Source organism: Sorex fumeus, unplaced genomic scaffold (assembly GCF_029834395.1).
Source record: "Sorex fumeus unplaced genomic scaffold, SorFum_2.1 ptg000063l, whole genome shotgun sequence".
Lineage (NCBI taxonomy): Eukaryota > Metazoa > Chordata > Mammalia > Eulipotyphla > Soricidae > Sorex > Sorex fumeus.
The window spans coordinates 73857042-73875957 of NW_026606120.1; the positions used below are offsets into that span (position 1 = coordinate 73857042).

The 18916-nt window shown below is 61.4% G+C and overlaps 2 protein-coding genes and 1 non-coding gene across 5 annotated transcripts in view; 1 reads left to right on the plus strand and 2 right to left on the minus strand.

Annotated features, from left to right (window-relative positions):
* Nucleotides 1-807: 807 nt before the first annotated feature.
* Nucleotides 808-3590, plus strand: CSF3 (colony stimulating factor 3). The gene is made up of 6 exons (XM_056126549.1): nucleotides 808-834; nucleotides 2279-2432; nucleotides 2525-2685; nucleotides 2808-2915; nucleotides 3062-3208; nucleotides 3426-3590. Exons 1-6 carry the CDS (start codon nucleotides 808-810, stop codon nucleotides 3588-3590), a joined length of 762 nt encoding a protein of 253 aa, XP_055982524.1.
* A 1507-nt stretch (nucleotides 3591-5097) lies between these two features.
* Nucleotides 5098-18916, minus strand: part of MED24 (mediator complex subunit 24) — a 29366-nt gene continuing 15547 nt past the window's right edge. For all 3 annotated transcript variants that reach the window (XM_056126707.1, XM_056126706.1, XM_056126708.1), the window contains 20 exons: nucleotides 17641-17752; nucleotides 17410-17560; nucleotides 17112-17225; nucleotides 16494-16541; nucleotides 16067-16149; nucleotides 15798-15884; nucleotides 15331-15442; nucleotides 14875-15017; nucleotides 13385-13422; nucleotides 12776-12858; nucleotides 12182-12360; nucleotides 11996-12095; nucleotides 10713-10888; nucleotides 7563-7827; nucleotides 7296-7477; nucleotides 7056-7146; nucleotides 6802-6901; nucleotides 5865-5945; nucleotides 5583-5731; nucleotides 5098-5501 (listed from right to left, as the gene is read on the minus strand). In XM_056126707.1, coding sequence (XP_055982682.1) covers nucleotides 5385-5501; nucleotides 5583-5731; nucleotides 5865-5945; nucleotides 6802-6901; nucleotides 7056-7146; nucleotides 7296-7477; nucleotides 7563-7827; nucleotides 10713-10888; nucleotides 11996-12095; nucleotides 12182-12360; nucleotides 12776-12858; nucleotides 13385-13422; nucleotides 14875-15017; nucleotides 15331-15442; nucleotides 15798-15884; nucleotides 16067-16149; nucleotides 16494-16541; nucleotides 17112-17225; nucleotides 17410-17560; nucleotides 17641-17752 — 2411 coding nt within the window. In that variant the 3' untranslated portion in view covers nucleotides 5098-5384. The remainder of the gene's footprint in view (nucleotides 5502-5582; nucleotides 5732-5864; nucleotides 5946-6801; nucleotides 6902-7055; nucleotides 7147-7295; nucleotides 7478-7562; nucleotides 7828-10712; nucleotides 10889-11995; nucleotides 12096-12181; nucleotides 12361-12775; nucleotides 12859-13384; nucleotides 13423-14874; nucleotides 15018-15330; nucleotides 15443-15797; nucleotides 15885-16066; nucleotides 16150-16493; nucleotides 16542-17111; nucleotides 17226-17409; nucleotides 17561-17640; nucleotides 17753-18916) is intronic.
* Nucleotides 12922-13024, minus strand: LOC130036384 (small nucleolar RNA SNORD124). The gene has a single exon (XR_008794414.1). It is a non-coding gene; the product is annotated as a small nucleolar RNA SNORD124 (small nucleolar RNA).

The window sequence follows — 18916 nt, forward strand, 5'->3', positions numbered from 1 at the left end:
ATTCCTCGGAGTGCAGAGCCAGGAGTAACCCCTGAGCATTGCCGGTGTGACTCAAAGAGCCAAAAAAAAAAAAAAAAAAGGTGAGGCCAGAGAGATATCAGAGCAGGTATTTCATCCCCAGCACCACATATAGTTCCACAAGGAGTGATTCCTGAGGCACCAGTAAACTCGGGGCACTGCAGGGTATGACCCAAAACCAAAACAACAGCAAATAAGGCATTGGGGGACCAGAAAGATAGGACAGTGGGTAGGGACGCTTGCCGGGCAAGGTGGGCTCCATCCTCAGCTGGTCCCCCCGAGTCCTGCCCAGAGTACAGAGCCTAAGCACAGAGCCAGGAGTCAGCCCTGAGCACCGCCAGCTGTGGCCCAAAAAACAAAGTATGTAAAATTAAAACATAAAAATAAAAGCATTTTAAACTTTGACCTGGGCAGACCCGGGTTCTTCTCCTTGGGAAGTGGCCACATGTCCTGGGGGTCAGTCTTCCTCTGTTTTGTTTTTAATTTTGGGTCACACCCAGCGATGCTCAGGGGTTACTCCTGGCTCTGCACTCGGGAATTACTCCTGGTGGTGCTCCGGGGACCATATGAAAGGTCAGGGATTAAACCCAGGTGAACCCTGTTTGCAAAGCAAATGCCCTACCCATTCTGGTCTCCAGAGTCCTTGTCTGGAAAGGGGAAACAGTTCGAGCACCTTCCTCAGATCTGGGCTTCTGGAAGGGAACACAATCATGTGTTTGTATGGGGTTTTCTTGATTTGTTTTGGGGCTCACTCTTGGCGGTGCCTGGGGGACCACACATGGTGACAGGATGGAAGCCGTGTTGGCTGCGAGCAAGGTAAGCGCCCACCGAGTGTTCTCTCTCCCGCCTTGTCAATCATGTATTTGTAACAATAATCCTTGGAGGGGGCTTGTTTGCAAATAGACTTTGCTTTCTCCCACGGTTCCGCTAGGTCCACCCCTCGACTCCTACAGAGCTGGGTCCAGATCCAGGATCCATCCCTGTCTGGGGCTGGAGCAGGGATCCAATGAGGCTGGAGGACTGAGACTGGCCTGATATGATCCCTTCAAGGAGGCCATGCCAGCTGTGGCCACCAGGAGGCACCCCAGCCCCAGCGATGGTCTAGCCTGACCAGCCACACCCTGGGTGTGAAGCTAGAGGCTTACACCCGACCCCCACCACCACTTCTTAGGGGGGAACCTGGGGAGAAACCTGGACAGCCTTGGGTGTGGCCCTCCAGACTGCCCTGGGCAGGCCCCCCCGGTTCGTGAGCCGCTCCTAGCATAGGCCTGAGGCGGAGACTGGGGCTATGACTGACCCTGCTCGTGACCTTGCCGGGCCCTGCCCTGTCTGATGAACACGGTGGGAAGAGGTCCAGGGACCCAGGCTTGGCTGGAAGAGTCATGTGCCCCACACTTTCTCCTGCCGCCCCCGCGCCACACTGGCAGAGGACCCGGGGCCAACACCCCTGCCCTGAGTCCGGGTGCTGTGGCGGGAGGGCAGAGCAGGGAGGGGGAGCGGGATGGGGAGGAAGGGCAGGTGAAGTGAGCCTGGAGGGGCCTTGCTCACTCAGGGCAGACATCCGGCTTCCTGGCCTCGGGGAGCGAATGGGTTTAGCGGAATGAGTCACAGCTCTGCTCGGGGAGTTCCCAGCTAACTGCACAGGACAGAGCTCCTGGAAGCTGACCCTGCGCCTCAGCGTCCGGGAGGAGACAAGGGCAGGACCCCAAAGTGCCTCCACGGGGGACCAGCTTGGGCAGCCTCTGGGAGCTGACAGGAAGCGGGGAGATGATCGGGACCAGACTGTCTTTCTCCAATCTCCAGACCCAGTGGGGCAATGTGGCTGCGAGCCGTGTGACAAAGGGGGCACCCAGCAGATGGCCCCCGGGGGGAGGTGGGGCGGGGTTGGGGAGGCCTGCCTGGCTGCTGAGCCTGGCTCCCTGGAGCACCCTCTCGGCAGGTTTCTGTTCAAACACCCCCAGGGCAATTCAGGCTGGGCTGGGGTTTGGAGGAGGAAGGGAGCTGTGAGAGGGGCGAGCCGTCAAGGAAAGCTCAGAGATTCCACAATTTCACAAAACTTTCGCAAACAGATTATCATCGCCCCCCCCCCCGCCCCCCTGCATTGTCCTGGACACCAAATTTGCATAAATCCTGGGAAGTTATTACTAAGCCTCAGTCCCTGCTCCAGGTAATTTCCTCCCAGACCTCCATGGGTTGAGTATAAAGGCCCCCAGAGCTGAGCTGGTCCTGCCAGAGCACAAGTCAGCTGCCCGCACCCCAGCCCCTCGACCAAAGAGCCAGCTGCCTGCACCCCAGTCCCTCGACCAAGGAGCCACCAGCCATCCGCACCCCAGCCCCTCGGCCAAGGAGCCACCAGCCGCCTGCACCCCAGCCCCTCAGCCAAGCCTGCCCCCGAAGCCTCATGAAGCTAACAGGTGAGCATTCCTCTCAACCCTCTGCCATGGGCCAGCCCTGGTGGGGAGGTGGGCAGGGGGCGGGGGAGGGAGGGACAGTGTGTGACCTTCAGTGTCCCTCCCAGTCCTGCTCTGCTGGAGCACCCTGTGGTGGCTTCGAGAAGCCACAGCGGCCCAGGCCCCCGTTCCAGCCCTGCCCCACCGTTTCCTGCTCCAGTGCCTGGAGCAAGTGAGGAAGATCCAGGCCCAGAGCTGGGAACTGCAGGAGAAGCTGGTGAGTGAAGGAGCCCCCAGCCAGAGCCAGGCAAAGCGAGGAGGGGTGGGCATGGCCTCCAGAAATGGGGGTCCAGAGGCAGAGGCATCCCTCACTGGGCATCCTCCCCCCACCCCCCGCAGTGTGCCTCCTACCAGCTATGCCACCCTGAGGAGCTGGTGCTGCTAGGACACTCTCTGGGTATCCCCCGGGCTCGGCCGAGCAGCTGCTCCAACAAGGCCCTGCAGCTGGTGAGTGTGTGTGTGTGTGTGTGTGTGTGTGTGTGTGTGTGTGTGGCGGGGGGGGTCAGGGGGTGCAGGGGAGGGTCGGGAGGTTCACACTGGCCATGAGCGCACAGCCCTGACAGCACCCCTCATCTTCTCCTCGGTCCTCCTAGACGAGCTGCCTGGGCCCCCTGCACAGAGGACTCTTCCTCTACCAGGGCCTCCTGCAGGCCCTGGCGGGCATCACCCCTGAGCTGGAGCCCACTGTGGATCTGCTGCAACTGGATGTCGCCGACTTTGCCACCAACGTGTGGCGGCAGGTGAGTGTAGGGGCGCCCCCTCGGGCCTCCAGGCCCACATCCAGACACTCTGCAGGGTCATGGGAGGCATCCTGGGGTGCAGGATGGCAGGGGCTCCGGCACCTGCTGAAGGGCAGACGCGGGTGCCCAGACCTTGAAGATGGTGTTGGAGTCGAGCCCCCCTCACCCTGGGTTCCTTCCCCAAGGCCCCATCACTGACCTCATCTCCCCCCAACAGATGGAGGACATGGGGGTGGCCCCAAGCATGCAGCCTGCACCGGGCCCCATGCCGACCTTCACCTCCGCCTTCCAGCGCCGAGCAGGGGGCGTCCTGGTGGCCTCCAGCCTGCAGACCTTCCTGGAACAGGCGTCCAGGCTGCTTCGAGGCCTGACCCAGCCCTGAGCCCCCACCCGGCCCGCCTATTTATCTCTATTTAATATTTATGCATATTTAAACCTATTTAAGTCCTTCCTCCTGCCTGCTGCAGAGAGGAAGCACCCATGCCCCCTCTGCCGGACTGGGGGGCATTTAGGTAAATACCGAGTATTTGCTCCTGTGGCTACTCCCCGCCTGGCTCCAATGGGCCATGGGAAGCAGCAGCACAGTGAACCCCAACCTTGAGGGTACCCGTGTGGGGCCCTTGGAAGCGTCGAGATCTCCCACAAGTGTGGGAGACGCACAGCCCTGTTTAATATTTAAACACCAGTGTCGCCCGATGGGTCCTGGACTCCCGGCTCTGGCCTCCCACTCAGCTGGGGGCCCAGGGGCCAGTAAGCCCAGTGGGGTGGGGGGGGCAGAGCCAGGAGACTTGACCCTGGGGTCCCAGTTTGCTGGGGCATCTAATTTTCCTAAGACTTTTTTGGTTTGTGGGTACCGGGGAGGGAAGTTGGATTCTCTCACATGTAACGCACGTGCTCTACCTTTGCGCCACGTCCTGGCCATGGGCTCCAGCACCCACACCAAGAAGACAGGCCCAGATCACTGGCCGCCTCCCCCGCCCCACGTGGGAGGGAAGTCACCTCTGTCCCCTGCACCCACTGTCTTAACTGTGACTGAGTGTCAGGGTAATAAAGTGCGCGAGTCCAAACTGTCCTTCCTTCTTGCGTCCAGCTGGGGCACAATGGGGGAGGCCGAGGGAGGCATGGGGAGGGAGGGGTGCCCTCCTGACCCCCTTCCTTTGACTTGTTTCCATGTCTGAGTGAAGCAATGGTGGGTCCCTGCTCGGGGGAGCCCCAGCAGAGGTAACGGATGGCGACAGGCCTGACCCCCAAGTACTGGGCGTGGCACAGCACCCCACTCCCCCGGAGGCCCACAGAGGGGGCCGCCTGGATATGCCTGAGACCGAGGAGGAGGCCAGGGCTGGGTGTCCTCTTGGGGACACGTGATCTCGCGTAGGGGCCGCTCACACCACCCTCCCGGCCCTGTGCTCCCCCTTGCCCTTCCCTGGCCCTCCCGGGCTCCTGGATGAGAAATACGGGCAGGCGGAGCCCAGTCAAGTTCCCCCCTCTCGCCAGCCCCTTTCTGGGTGGGGTCTGGTCAGAACAGGACTTCCTGCCCGCTCTGGGCAGCCTTAGCCAGTGCCGCTTCCAGTTTGCAGTCCAGCTGGCTTGTCCCCTGGGCCCCTTCTCAGCAGACCATCCTGGGGGACAGGAGGCACCCCTTTCCTGCCCCCACCGGCCCCTCCTCGGCCTCGTCCCAGCAGCCCAGCCAGACACAGCACAGCTCTGGGCATGAGAGATCTGCGAGCTGGGCTGGGGAGACGCTCAGGGAGGCAGCTGGCCTGACCCACCTAAAGACCCGACCCCACCCCCACCCCCCGCACCACTGCATCCACACCTCCACCCCAGCACTGAGCCATTGGGCCTGCCTGAGGGTCCCCCTGGCCCACTCCAAGTCAGAGACAGACCCAGACGCACGAGGCTCTTTATTTGCACAAGTGTGCGAAGGGGAGCTTTTCTCCCATGGTACAAAAATAGAGAATCTCTCCCGGCCCCGGGGTGCCCAACCCTCAGGAGGGGCTGCACGGGGAAATCACGCAAGAAAGGGGGGTGAGGCCAAGAGCCGGCAGAGGCCAGGTGCAGGGAGGCCCGGGAAGCTGACCCGGCTCTGACACGCAGCCTAGCAAGGACAGCTTCGCGTTCCCTGCTGAGGGGCCGGGGGCTGGGACCCCCTCCCAGGCACCCCCGTCCCAGGCCCTCAGAGGGCAGCAATGGCCTTGGCAGCCACCTGGCGGCCCAGGGGCAGACTGAGGTCCGTGATGGCCAGGACCACCTTGGGGCTGGACATGGCCGACACCTTCACCAACTCGGACACCTGCGGTGGGCAGACACAGACACACAGGTTGGGGTGTGCGGGGCAGGGTGGGGTGGGGGGTGGCGTTCCCGCCCGACTCACCGTGGTGAAGGGCATGAACTGCAGGATGCTGCCGCGGCCGCCCTGCTCCAGGCACTCCACACACTCCTCCAGGAACCAGCGCGCAAACTGTGTGTGCGGGCCGGCTGTGCGCGCGCCCAGGGTGGATGAGAGCAGCAGGAACAGGTTGGCTGTGCCGGGACAGAGGTGGGAGGAGCTCGGAGGTGGGGCGCGGGGAAACAGAGGGGTGGGGAGCTGCCAAGTCAGACCTCGCCCCCCACCATGTCGAGGGGTCCCCAGGCAGGAGTGGGGCGGGGGGCTCACCCAGGACACGGTTCAGCGGGTCCCGCATGTTCACTGTGTGCAGCTGGGAGGCGGACAAGGAGCTGTTCATGGGACGCTCGGCTGTGAGCCAATAGGGAGACACTGAGCCAAGTGTCGGTAACCCCCACAGTGGCACAGAGGGACCCCCAAAGAGGAGGGAGGGAACCCACTCCCGGGGTGCAATGCAGGCACCAGCTGTGTGTGCCTTTTACCACTAGGTCGCCCCAACATCTCTCCATTTGTTTGGTTTCAGGGTCACTCTCAGCTCAGAGCTGCCCGGGGGCTAGGAGGGCAGGGGGTCACTACTGGCAGTGCTGGGGGACCACGTGGTGCCGGGGGTTGAACTCAGCCTCCTGTGAACAAAGCCTGTGCCCAGCCTAGCCTGTCCATCTCTCTCCACCCTACAATGTTATTTACTTTGGCTTCTGGGCCACACGGGACAGTGCTGAGGCTATGTCCAGCAAGACGGCCAGCTAGACGGCCGCTCCTGGAACCGAGTGGTTCCCACATGCCCAGCACATGCTCAGCCTCAGAGCCAGCTCCCAGGCCTCCCAACACCTGCAGAGGCCCCCCACAAGGCAGGCAGAGGCTGAGCCCCGCTGTGCTGCTCAGTGCTCGGCTCATTCCCGAGACCCTCAAAAGGTCTCCGAGGAACTTCCAGACTCAGGAGCACTCAGCACACGAGAAACGGGATGCCCCAGGGAAGCTGGGAAAGGAGGAGAGGGAAGTGACGGGCATCCAGGAAGTCGGGGGCCGGGGAGACCAGGCCCCCCTGGGCTGGGTATGGGGTAAGATCAGCGTGAGTCAGCCTGAGCGAGGCCGGCATGACTAACGCAGGGAGGGACAGGGCAGGGGTCTGGAGAGAGGCCCCGGCCCTGGGGCTGAGACCTAAAACTCCTTCCTCGCAGCCTCTGGGGGCTGGGCACTGTCCACTCACTGGGGCTGGACAGGAGGTTGGGGTCTTCGTCATTGGAGCTCAGCAGACGCATCAGCTTGGATGGCTGCACGTCGTCCACCGGGAAAAGGCTGGTGTAGTCCTGCAGGGCAGTGGATGTCCTTGTTACCCCTTGGCCCCCTGAGGTCCTGGATGCTCACTTATCCCCGGCACCAACCCTGGGTGCCAGTTCCCTCTGCCTCGGCCCAGAAATGTCTCGGTGCCCCTCAGGGCACATGGCGGCCCAGGGTCCCCACCTCGATGTCCTCGCGGTGCCTCTTCTTCTGGCGGGAGGACGCCTGTCCCTTGTGGGAGGAGTAGGAGCTCAGGGCGCACCAGACAGCGAGCCTAGGGTGGAGCCAGCAGGGGGTAACCAAGGGTCCCAGGGCGCGCACGAGTGCGCGCGCACACACACACACACACACACACATACAGCAGGCCCAGGGCGGGGGTCAGCAGGGGGTGACTGAGGGTCCCACCCGTGGGGATGCGCCTACTTGGCCAGGGCTGTGCCGGGCGGGTCCATGAGGCTGTTCCACTTGGCTGAGTCAGTGAGCAGGCCAGGCAGGATGTGGCCCAGCAGGACCAGGGTGACCTGCGGCATGTCCAGGCAGAAGATAGAGAAGAGCAGCTCCACAGCCCGCAGCGTGTGCTCCTTGCGGGTCTCCTTCAGCAGCTCCTGGGGGGCAGGTGGGAACGGACGGCTGACCCCTGCCCTTCTCCCAGCTCCCGCTGGGTGCTTCTGGGGGAGCCCCGCCCAGTACCTTGACGAGGTTGTTGCAGAACCAGTAGGCGCCGCCCATGTGCAGCAGGGCATCGAAGACGTGGATGGCGCGGCTGTCCACCCAGCCCTTCTCCAGCACGCGGGCGAACACGCCGCTAAGCACCTCGCGGATGGGCCGCCGCGGGGGCAGCGGGTTCCAGTAGGGCATGCTGTCCATGCCGGGTGACAGGAACTTGATCTGTGTGGCCGTCTGCTGCAGCACGTCGGCGCACATGTGCTCCAGGATGGAGCTCATGATCACCACCCTGTGGGCACGCGCACAGGGCGGCTGAGCCCACACCACGTACACACACACACACACACACACACACACTATACACAAACACACACAGGGCGGCTGAGCCCAGGACCCGGCCACACACACGTACACACACACACACACACACACACACACACACACGTGGCAGCTGAGCTCAGCACCTGGTCACACGGACACATGCACAGTCAAGGCACACACAGGGAAAGCTGAGACCAGCACCTGGCCATACACACATACACATACACGTGGCAGCTGAGCTTGAATCTGGCTACACAAGAGCATGAGCGCACATGCACACACGCGGACACAAAGACACATGTATAGGGCAGCTGAGCCCAGCACCCAGCCACAGGAGTGCATGCGCGTGCGCGCTTGTGCAGAAGGCTGAGCCCCAGGCCATACTACCCTCAGGGGCACCGGTGAAGGACCAAACCCCACGCTCTGCTCAAGGGGACGCAAGAAGGGGTGACCCCAGACCTGGCTCTGTGGGTTTGGCTCCTGGCTAGCATGTGCCTAGCCTGGAGAGGTGGGGGGTGGGGCGGGGGGGGAGGCGTTCCCCAAGGTTGTTCAAGCGAAATGGTGAAAATGGTGACATTCTCTCTCTGTCCAAGTTTCTCCACGCCCAGGCCGGCCCTGCCAACCCTCTGACATAAATACATACAATCACTTCCCTCTGAGTGCTGGGGGGTCCCCACCCAGCCTTGGCCTCCTCCCAAAGTCAACTGCCACTTCCAGGGCAGGGGCCCGGGCTGCCCCACAGAGCTCTTCCCAGCCCGGAGCCGCACATGTAACCGTATCTCCAGGAATTCTCCCTTGCGGGCAGGAGCGCTGACGTCCCGGATGCATGGGCGCTGAGAACAGTTGGGGGAGTCCCCTGTGCCCCGCTCCTCAGAGCTGACCGCCCATGGCCAGTGGGGGAGGACGAGGGAGAAAGAATGAGCGACGGTCAAGGACGCAGACACGGCCTCTGGTCTGGGCTGCATTCTCCACTTCCCCTCAGCAGGCGTCCCTCTGCGGCTGCCTTCTGGGTCTCATTTTGGCTTTGGGGCACTCCCAGCAGTGCTCAGGAAACCATATGTTGACAGGATCAGAACTGTGGCAGCTCCGGGGGGGCAGCGTGTGTGCCCTAGTCCATCAACAGGGGTCTCTCCGGCTCCTTGCTCTCTCATTTTTTCATTTTCCTGAGCCCAGTGGCCAGGGACCGAACTCAGGACCTCGCACACACAAGGCGAGAGCTCGCCACCGGGCTACACCTGGACACTTTGCTTTTCTCCCTTTACCGCACTTCCGGCCTGGAGGTCAGACCAGCGGTGCTCAGGAGCCACTCCTGGCTTGGAGGCTTTCTGCCAACAGCTCTGAGGACCACGTGGTGCTGGGGGCTGGGCCCAGCCAGGCCTGCATGCAGAGAGCCTGTACTTAACCCACTGGGCTAGGTCGTCAGCCATACTTGTTGCTTTGTTGTTTGTTTTGGGGCCACAGGCACAGTGCTCGGGGCTCACTCCTGGCTCTGCGCTCTGGGATCACTCCTGGCGGCACTAAGGACTGAACCTGGACGCGTGCATGGCAAACACCTTACCCACCATGCTGTCCTCCCAGCCCCGAGATGTTTATGCCTTTTGGCCTCCCACACAAACTCGGAGGACCGGGAGCCACTCTCGGGACTCCCGGCTGGCAGTTCAATAAAGGGGCCTGAGGACGTGGGGCTCTTTGGGCCCTGTGGGCCCACAATGATCCAGGTCACCCCTGCAGGGTCTCAGGCTCAGGGGCCTCCGAGACTCTCAGAAGGCAGGAAGCTGTTAGGGATCCAACCAGACACACAAACCCTTGCTCTATCTCTCAGGACCCCTTTAACTTCTATTTTGTTTTTGGCCCATAGCCAGTGGTACTCAAGACTTACTCCTGGCTCTGTGCTCAAGGATCACTTCTGACAGACTCGGGGGACTATATGGGGTGCTGGGGATCGAACTCAGGCTGACCACATGCAAGGCAAAGGCCCTCCCCGCTGTACTATCTCTCTGACCATACCCCACCTTTTATTTAGCCTTTTTGGGGTCATACCCAGTGATGCTCAGGGGTTACTCCTGGCCCTGCACTCAAAAATTACTCCTGGCGGTGCTCAGGGGATGCCATAGGGGATGCCAGGGATCGAACCCGGGTTGGCCATGTGCAAGGCAAATGCCCTACCCGCTGTACTATGGCTCCAGTCCCATCCTTTTAAAGTAGGGGCTACTCCAGGGCAATGCTCAGGGGACCATGCAGTGCTCAGGATCGAACCTGGGAATCCCACATCACAGAGCCCGCCCCCAGCATTCTGACCCAGCTCCACAGCCCGGATAAATGATCTCTCGCTCGTAACTGTGGGCTGGTACCTGCCCATGTCCTGACAAGTCAGGGCAGGCAAACAGCACCAAAGGCCGCTGGGTAGAAGGGCCAAGTCTGTAGAATCGGCTTCGCTAGGGCTGCCGCTTCCTTAGCTGCCCACTGTTGCTGGGCAAATGCCCCTTCCCTAGCTGGTCAGGACCTGTGTGAGCCTGCACTGCTCTCTTGCCCTGGGCACAATGGCAGCTGCTAAGTCAGCACCAGGAGGAGGAGGAGAAAGAGGAGGAGGAGAAGCAAGAGGAAGAGGAGACAGGAAAGGAGAAGAAAGAAAAGAAGGAGAAGGAGGAGGAGCAGGAGGAGACGGAGAGGGGGAAGAGGAAGAGGAGGAGGAGGAGAGGGGGAGGAGGAGGGGGAGGAGGGGAAGGAGGAGGAAGAAGAGGCAGCGGCAGGGAGGAAGGGAGCCTGAGGAGGAGGAGGAGGAGGAGGAGGAGGAGAAGGAAGAGGCGGCGGCAGGTAGGAAGGGGGCGTGAGCCAGGCACGGGCGGCACTGACCTCTCCTGGTAGAACTGCAGCGTGTTTTCGCTGTACAGGGGGCCGGCCAGCTGGCGGATCATCTGCAGAGACTTCTCCCGCTCGTCAAGCCCCAGCATCCGCACATGGGCCACCAGCCACGCCACCGCGCACACGGCCAGGCTGCAGACCTTGCCCTTGATGTTATCCGTGATTTTCTAGGGATAGGGACAGAGTGACTGGGCCCACTCGCTCAGAGTCTCGGGGCAGCTGCGCCCACACCCTGTGCCTTGTCCCACCCGAGTTAATTCCCCCTAGGAGGTCCGGGAAAGAGAGCAGCAGGTCCAGCCCGATGTGGGTGCCACGGTCAGGGTTCTGTCTCTGGCCCCTGCCCAGCAGTGTTCACAGCCCACTCCGGGTTCCTGGCAAAGCTCAGGGGAGACAGTGCCGGGACCAAACAAGACACGGCCCGCGCACGGCCAACACCGGAGTCCTGCACCATCAGTTCAGCCCCAGGTGTCTCCTTATTCTTATGAAAAATGATAAGGGGGGACCAGAGCCATAGTACAGTGGGGAGGGCACTTGGCATGCATGTGGGCAACTTGGGTTCAATTCCCAGCACGCCATACAATCATCTGAGCCCCACCAGGAGTAATTCCTGACTGCAGAGCCAGGTGTGACCCCCCAAAAAATACAAGATAAAAAATAAAAGATATTCTAAAAGATGGGGCTAGGGCGATACTACAGCAGGAAGGGCATTTGCCTTGCACACTGACAACCCTGGTTTGATCCCTGGCACCCCATTTGGTCCACCGAGCCCTGCCAGGAGTGATCCCTGAGTGCAGAGACAGGAGTAAGCCCTAAGCACTACCGGGTGTGACCCAAAAACCAAAAACAACAGCAACAACAACAACAAAAAAATGACAATAGGGTCAGAGCAGTAGTACAGTGGCTAAAGCACTTGTCTCGCATGCTGCTGACCTGGATTCGATCCATTATGGTTCCCTGAGCATCATCAGGGGAGATTCCTGAGCACTGCCAGGGGTAGCTTCAAAACCAAATAAAAAACAAGCAAAATACCCAAACCTGGGGCTGGAGCAATAGCATAGCAGGTATGGCACTTGCCTTGCACGCAGCCAACCCAGATTTGATTCCCAGCATCCCATATGGTCCCTCATGCTCCGCCAGGGGTGACTCCTGAGTGCAGAGCCAGGAGTAACTCCTGTGCATCACCGGATGTGACCCAAAAAGAAAAAAAAAAAAACCAAACCCACAAGGTAACAAGCCTGGCTCTGAGGCTCAGGCAGAGAAGAGAGGCAGGGTACCTGGATGGACTCGAAGGCCAGCACCCCGTTCTCCCAGGCATTGAGGATCTCCAGGATGGCCGCCGAAATGCTGAGACAGGCTTCGTGCCATTTCATCTGCCTGTGGGGGGCGCAGGGGGGCAGAGGGGTCAGCAGGCAGTGGCAGGGGGACCCCCACCGCCCAGGGCCAGGAGCCCGCCCACTGACACCAGCTTCATCTCCGAGGAGCTGTTGAGCAGGGCCACCAGATTCTCCACTTTGGTGGAGTCAGGCCGGAAGCAGGGGTGGTCAGGGTTCAAGATCTTGCCCTCCTCGGGCATGCATGTCTGCATCCAGGTCTCGAAGAAGGGCACCTCGGACCCCATGCTCGACTCGGAGAGAATCACCTGGGAAGGAGGCGAGAGGCAGTAGCAGCGTGAGGGGGCCCCCTGGTCTCCTCCAGCAGGACCTGAAGCCGGGGGCCCTGATCAGAGGAAGACGGGGCTCTGCTGCCACCTTGTGGTCACTTTGGTGGGCAGCCAGCAGAGGATTACAGCAGGGGTGGCATGAGACACTGGATTGTTTTTCTTTTACTTTTTTTTTTGGGGGGGTGGGGAAGCATCACACCTGGCATGGCTCAAAATTCTACTCCTGGTTCTGCGCTCCGGCATCACTCCTGGTGGGCTCCCAGGATCAAAATCAGGTTTGCCTTGTGCAAGGCCAGCACCCTCCCCGCTATGCCATCTCTCGGCCCCAAGACGCTGCTGCTGTTGCTTCTTCCTTCCCCTTTGCCTGCGTCCCACCCACCTACCTCCCACTCACCTCCGACCCGTAGGTCTGGGCCACATGGCACAGCATGAGGAAGGAGATGTCGAAGAGCAGGGCGCGCACCGAGGCCGCTTTGACTGTGAGGGGCGAGAGCGGACGCTGGGGCGTGCCAAGGTGCTGCTCGGGAAGGGGGCCCGGGCTTCGCCTCCAGGAAGGTCAGGGACCAAGTGGCTCCTTCAGAGCTCTGAGGCTCAGAATCCTTTTCTTGGGTCTTCAAGGAGCATCATCCCTTCCTGGCCACTCCCATCCCCCAGCACCCAGCCTGGCCACCCCCGTCCCCCAGCACCCAGCGCTCAGTCTGGCCACCCCGTTCCCCCAGCATCCAGACTGGACACCCTCACCCCCCAGCACCCAGACTGGACACCCTTGTCCCCAGGCACCCAGCCTGGCCACCCCATCCCCCAGGACCCAAACTGGGCACCCCCAACCCCCAGCCCCCAGTCACACGGGAAAGGGGGAACACTTTAGCCAGTCTGAGCCTCTCTCCAGGTCCCCTGGAAGCCTCAGTCTGTGCTCCGGAGAAAACCAGTCTCCCCTGGCACAGGTCAAAGTCCTCCATGTGCCACCCCCCCACCCCGCCATGGCACCCACGAGCTGACTTACCGCCTTCTTCACTGCCATGCGTTGTGAACTCATTCAGACTAGGAAAGGGAAGGAGACACAGCCGGCTGTGGGGGGCTAGGGCTGGGAGCTGTCCCATGTCCGGTGACCGACACGGACAGTGCCCTCCAGTGCTCGCTTTGATTTTGTTTGGGGCCACACTCAACAGTTCACTCCTGGTTCTGGGCTCTGGGCTCACTTCTGGAGGGGCTTGGGGAGATCATTTGGGGTGTCAGGGATCAAACCCAGGCCAGCCACTTGCAAGGCAAATGCCCAATCCCTGTACTATCGCTTTAGCTTCTCCCTCCCCCTGCCCCACCAGTGTAATAAAAAAACCGAATTTTTCTTTTGGGCTGCAGAGGTGGATAAAAGGGCCAAGTTGGGGGCTAGCGCGATAGCACAGCGGGTAGGGCGTTTGCCTTGCACGCGGCCGACCCGGGTTCGATCCCCAGCATCCCATATGGTCCTCTGAGGACTGCCAGGAGTAATTCCTGAGTGCATGAGCCAGGAGTAATCCCTGTGCATTGCCGGGTGTGACCCAAAAAACAAAAAAAAAAAAAAAAAAAAAGGGGCCAAGTACGGGTTTGCATGCAGGAGACCCAGATCTGACCCCCAGCACACATGGCTCCCCAAGCACCACCAGGACAGAGCTGGGAGCAGCCCCCAATTACTGGGTGTGGCTACCCTGGCCCCCACACAAAAAAAAAAGATAAAGAAAAATTCTACACTCAGTAGTGCTCAGGGCTCACTCCTGACAGTGCCTAGGGAAGCTTTGGTGTCGGGGAATCAAACCACCTGCAAGGTAAGTACGTACCTTAACCCCTGTACTACCTCCAGCCCTAATGCCTTTTTGGGGGGAGGATTTGGGCCACACCTGGCTGTGCTCAGGGCTTTCTCCTGTCTCTGTGCTCAGGGAGAAAGACTAGCAGGGCTGGGTGACCCTAAGAGGAGTCAGGGATGGAAGGTGAGTCAGCCCCTGCCCCCTTACTACTGCTCCAGCTCTCCGAATTCTATTTCTAAAAGATCTGCAAAGCCTAGCAAACGGCTCAAAGGAACAATGTTCTCATATGAAATCCCAAATCAACCAAACACGTGCAGGGCCCCAGAGCGGAGGAACGTGGGGTCCTTTCACACCCACTGTTCACCACCTTGTCGCCCACCAAGCCCCTCTACTCACCCTAGGGAAATGAGAAAAAAAAGAGTTCCAGGGCCAAGAAGATAGTACAGGGGTGGAGCACTGGCCCTGGTCCCATCCCCGGCACTGCTCGGAGGCCCCGAGGGTTCCCAACATCAAGCCCCAGCACATCCCCTGGGGCCCTAGCGCCAAGCCGGGCCTGGTTGGCAACAAGCCTCCAGGAGTGCCCCCAGGTTCAAGCACCACTTGCAAAGCCCCAAAGCACTTCCCAGGCCAGGGCTGGGCTTGGGGGGGGGGGGGGGGGGGCAAGTGCCCTGGGTTCCCGCCAATCTCAGGGCCTTGGGCATCGCTAACTTACTTGATGAATTTCCGGGCGAATGACTTGAGCTTCCCTGTGGCGGCGGCAGCGGCCAGCAGCAAGTCCAGGCTCTTTCCAGACAGCATGTGGCCCAGGACACCCAGCAGCCCCTCCGGGGACTTGGAGTGGTCCGCATCCATCGTCTGGGGATGGTACAGGAGAGCCGACCCCCATAAGCTGCAGCCCCTTGGCCCGGCCAGTGTTCCCGCCCGTCCCCATGCCGGTGCGTCATGCACATCTCTCTCCTGATCTGGGAGTCTCTAAGTGCTCCAAGCTCTGAGGCCAGTGACGGCACCGAGGGGGTCCCCTTCTCCAGTCCCCCACAGGCCCATCACGGACCTTCGCTTCCAGTGCGTCTCCCTGCCACACTGCTGCCTTCCCACACGGCCACAGAGGTACACGGCTCAGCAGGGAGGGCAGGCAGTGGACAGCAGGTGGACAGCAGCTGGGCCTCACCTTGAGGATGTTGGTGACAGTGGGCTCCGCCCGGAGGATGAGTCCCGGGTTCGGCTGGATGTTGGCGTTTTCCCCTGATTTCAGGTGAGGCGCCTGCTCGCGGTCAGCTGTGCTGTGGGCACCGGCCAAGAGGGAGAGAGACGAGTTCCCAACACTGATCACCACCAACAGGGCACCCCAGTGACGGAGGCCGGGGGAGGGCACACGTATGGGGCCATGGGGTGGGTATCCCTGTCCTGGTCACTCTGACTTCACCCTAAGTCCTCACACCTGGATGCACCATGTCCTGTGCAGGGCAGAGGGAAGCTAGCCGCGGGCTCGGGGTTCCGATCGCACTGGAAGCAACGCAGCCCAGGCAGTGGAATCGGGGGTCTCTGGCCCGGGAGGCCTAGCCACCCAATGCTCGGTTAGGGGGGTTCCAAGCAGCCCAGGACAGGAAGGGACAGTTCAAGAGATCGGATACTCACCGCTTGGCCATGAGGTTGGCCACGCTGGCCTCAGACAGCAGCCCCTGCTTGCTGCATTCCTGCAGCAGGAAGTTGGTGCAGTCACAGCTGTGGGGGGACAAAGAGGAGGACACTGGGCAGAGTGCAGGGACGGCTGAGAAACCAAGGGGTCTGGACCGCTCAGGCCGCTGGCCCTAGCCCTGCCAGGGTGAGGCACCCAGACACTGACCCCAAAGGGCGAGCTAGGAAGGGCCCAAAGCTGCCTCGGGCACAGCGGGGAAGGGACGTACTTGCAGCGATGGTCAGCTTTGTCCAGCAATGGGGTGAGCTTCAGCAGGAACTCAAAAGCACAGTTGACGTCCTCAGTGAAGTCCTGCAAAGACCCCACAGCCACCGGCTGGCAGCCAGGCCTCCCCAACACCCCAGCCTGGGTCACAGGCCTGAGGGACGCCACACCACGTCCTGCAGGTGTCTCAGACACCCAGGCCTCCTGGTGAGCCGAACCCCCTCCAAGACGGGACCGGACACACAGACTGATGGACAGACGTGCGGGTGCTTCTGGCATGACACGTACAGAGAGACGTACAGGTGCTTTGCCCAGGGATGCGCCCCCCAAAGGCACAGACAGTTCCAGGGTGCTTCTGGCCTAGCCCATACCCTTGTGCATGGCCCCCAGGGCTCTTTCCTTCAGGGGGAGATGAGGGATCCACAGCTCACCTTGTCCCCATGGCAATACTTCTTCAACTTCACCAAAACCTGGGGGATCTACAGGAGGGGCAGGGGGACAACAGGAAGCTGAGTTTCTTCTCTCTGCCCCCTCCACTGGACCCCCTATGCTGGGCAGACAGGAGCCAGGAGAACACTCAGAGCCCACTGGGAAGCTGCCAGGACCCAGCACCCATGACTGGAGCCAATACGGTGGGGGCCCCTCCTGCTGCGGGACCCAGGGAATGCCATGAGCACAGGTGGACGCCCCCATCCACGGCTTCCCGGCTCCCCTGCCCTAACTTGGCAGACAACAGAGCCAACAGCCCCTCCAAGTTCAGGGCGACAGAGACCAGGCCATGTGTATCAAGAGCAGAGCAGTGGGGGCACGGGTTCTAGGCCAGCGGGCAGCAAAAACAGGGTCTCACAGGCCAGTACCTTTTTTTTTTTCCTTTTTGGGTCACACCCGGCAATGCTCAGGGGTTACTCCTGGCTCATGCACTCAGAAATTACTCCTGGCGGTGCTCGGGGGACCATATGGGATGCTGGGAATCGAACTCAGGTCGGCCGTGTGCAAGACAAACACCCTACCCGCTGTGCTATCGCTCCAGCCCCATCGCAGGCCAGTACCTTGAGGAAGGTGAACGCTGTCCACTTGAGCTCCTCGGTGCCCTCTGGAGACTCAATGAGCCCCACAAAGCAGGCTTTCCAGATCTCCAGGACAAAGAGTGGGGTGGGGATATGCTGGAGGGAGACCCCAGGGAGAGGCGTGAGGGCTCCGGGATCCGTGGGGCTGGGCAGAGACCGGCTGGGGCACAGGGAGGGGACTCAGGGTGAAGGGTCAGACCTGGAGCCCGTGGGAAGCCGGAGGAGGAGCCCCCTCCCCCCCCACCACCTGGAGTCCTCCCTGTCCGTGCGGCCCCCCGACCTGCATGCGCTTCACCATCATCAGCTGCTCCACCAGGGGCTGCATCTCGCCCGTCAGGTTCATGGTGCCCTCGAGCAGGACGACGGCATGCACGGTAGGGAAGCTGGTCTTGTGCAGCGGCGGGGAGCGCACAGACAACATGGTAGGGATGCTGTGGGCAGAGGCACACGGGGGCTGCGGGGGCGGCCCACATGCTGGGCGTCCCTCCCACGCCCGCCGGGCGCCGGGTACCTCCTGATGAGGGTGCCGCAGCGCTCGGCCTGGCTCCGGAGCTGGGGGCTGCTGAGGCTGGCCAGGGTGTCCCCGAGCTTCAGGAGAGAATGCTCGATGGCAGTCCAGGAGGCTGGCGGAGAGAAGGACACCCGACGAGATGACAGGAGGCAGAGAGAAGCAGAGGCCGGCCCCAGGCTCCACCGCCAGCCAGCCCCGGGCCGTGAGGCCGCACAGGGAGGCGAGTGCGGGAGAGGCAGGGCCGGAGGGCAGCATGCACTGTTTCCAGGAGGGGTGGGCACAAAGGGCCCTGGATACTCTTCCCTGAAGCCTGGCGTCTGGGGGGGTACACACACAGATGCCGCCAGAGCTGAGGTCCACCCACTGGCAGTGGCCTGGGGCCCCAGAGGCTGGAGTGCAGCGCTGAGGGAGGGCGTCCAACTCCCTAGGGCCGGGGCCTATCCATGGCCTTCCCCGCCCGTGCCCAGCCCCATGTCTGGGCCTTTGCTTGCGCTGCTCCCCTCTGCCAAGAGCCGGGCCCAAGGCCCTCACCCTGCAGAGTCTCACTGCCCTTCACATCTCGTTCAAGGACCAGCACCTGTAAGAGCTGACCAAACTGGTCCGGCCGACCGAGTTCTCAGAAACACCTGCACGCCCAGGCTCTGTCACATGGCTTAATGACAGGCCGCTGATCCTGGCACAGTGTAGTGGGGGGCGTGCTGCCTGCCTAACATTCCTCCAGTCCCGAGACCCACTGAGACGGAGTCAAATGTTCATCCTGTCCTCAGCCCTGCAACATCAGTTCTGCATTCAAAATATGCAAAACCTCTCCATGGAGCCCCTTATTTACTTTGGGATGGTCTTGCCGGACTTTTTATAGGCCAACAGAATGTCCACGGGCCCCCCACACCAGTATCTAGGCAACCTGTGCAGCCACCAGACAGACCCCCACGGCCCAGCGAGGCAAAGTAAGGGCCCTGAGCGGGGTGTCCCTTCTGGCCACCCTAGGGCCCCCCACCCCAGGGCCTTGTTCAGAAAGGTTATCTATCCCCCACTGGGAGGGGGGAGGGTTCCGAGACTGAACATCTGCACTTGGGTCCCCAGGACTCAGGCACAATGGGCCGACAGCAGACATCTCCACACTCAAGGGGACAGTCAGGTGACACTCAGGCCCCAGAGTCTCGGTGCTCGGCCCTGGGTTACCATAGAGACAGACGCCCGTTTGGCTGGCGTGCTTGTTGTGTCTGCTTCTCCGGTCCGGGTGCGTGACACACCAGGCCTGCGCCCCACTAACCAG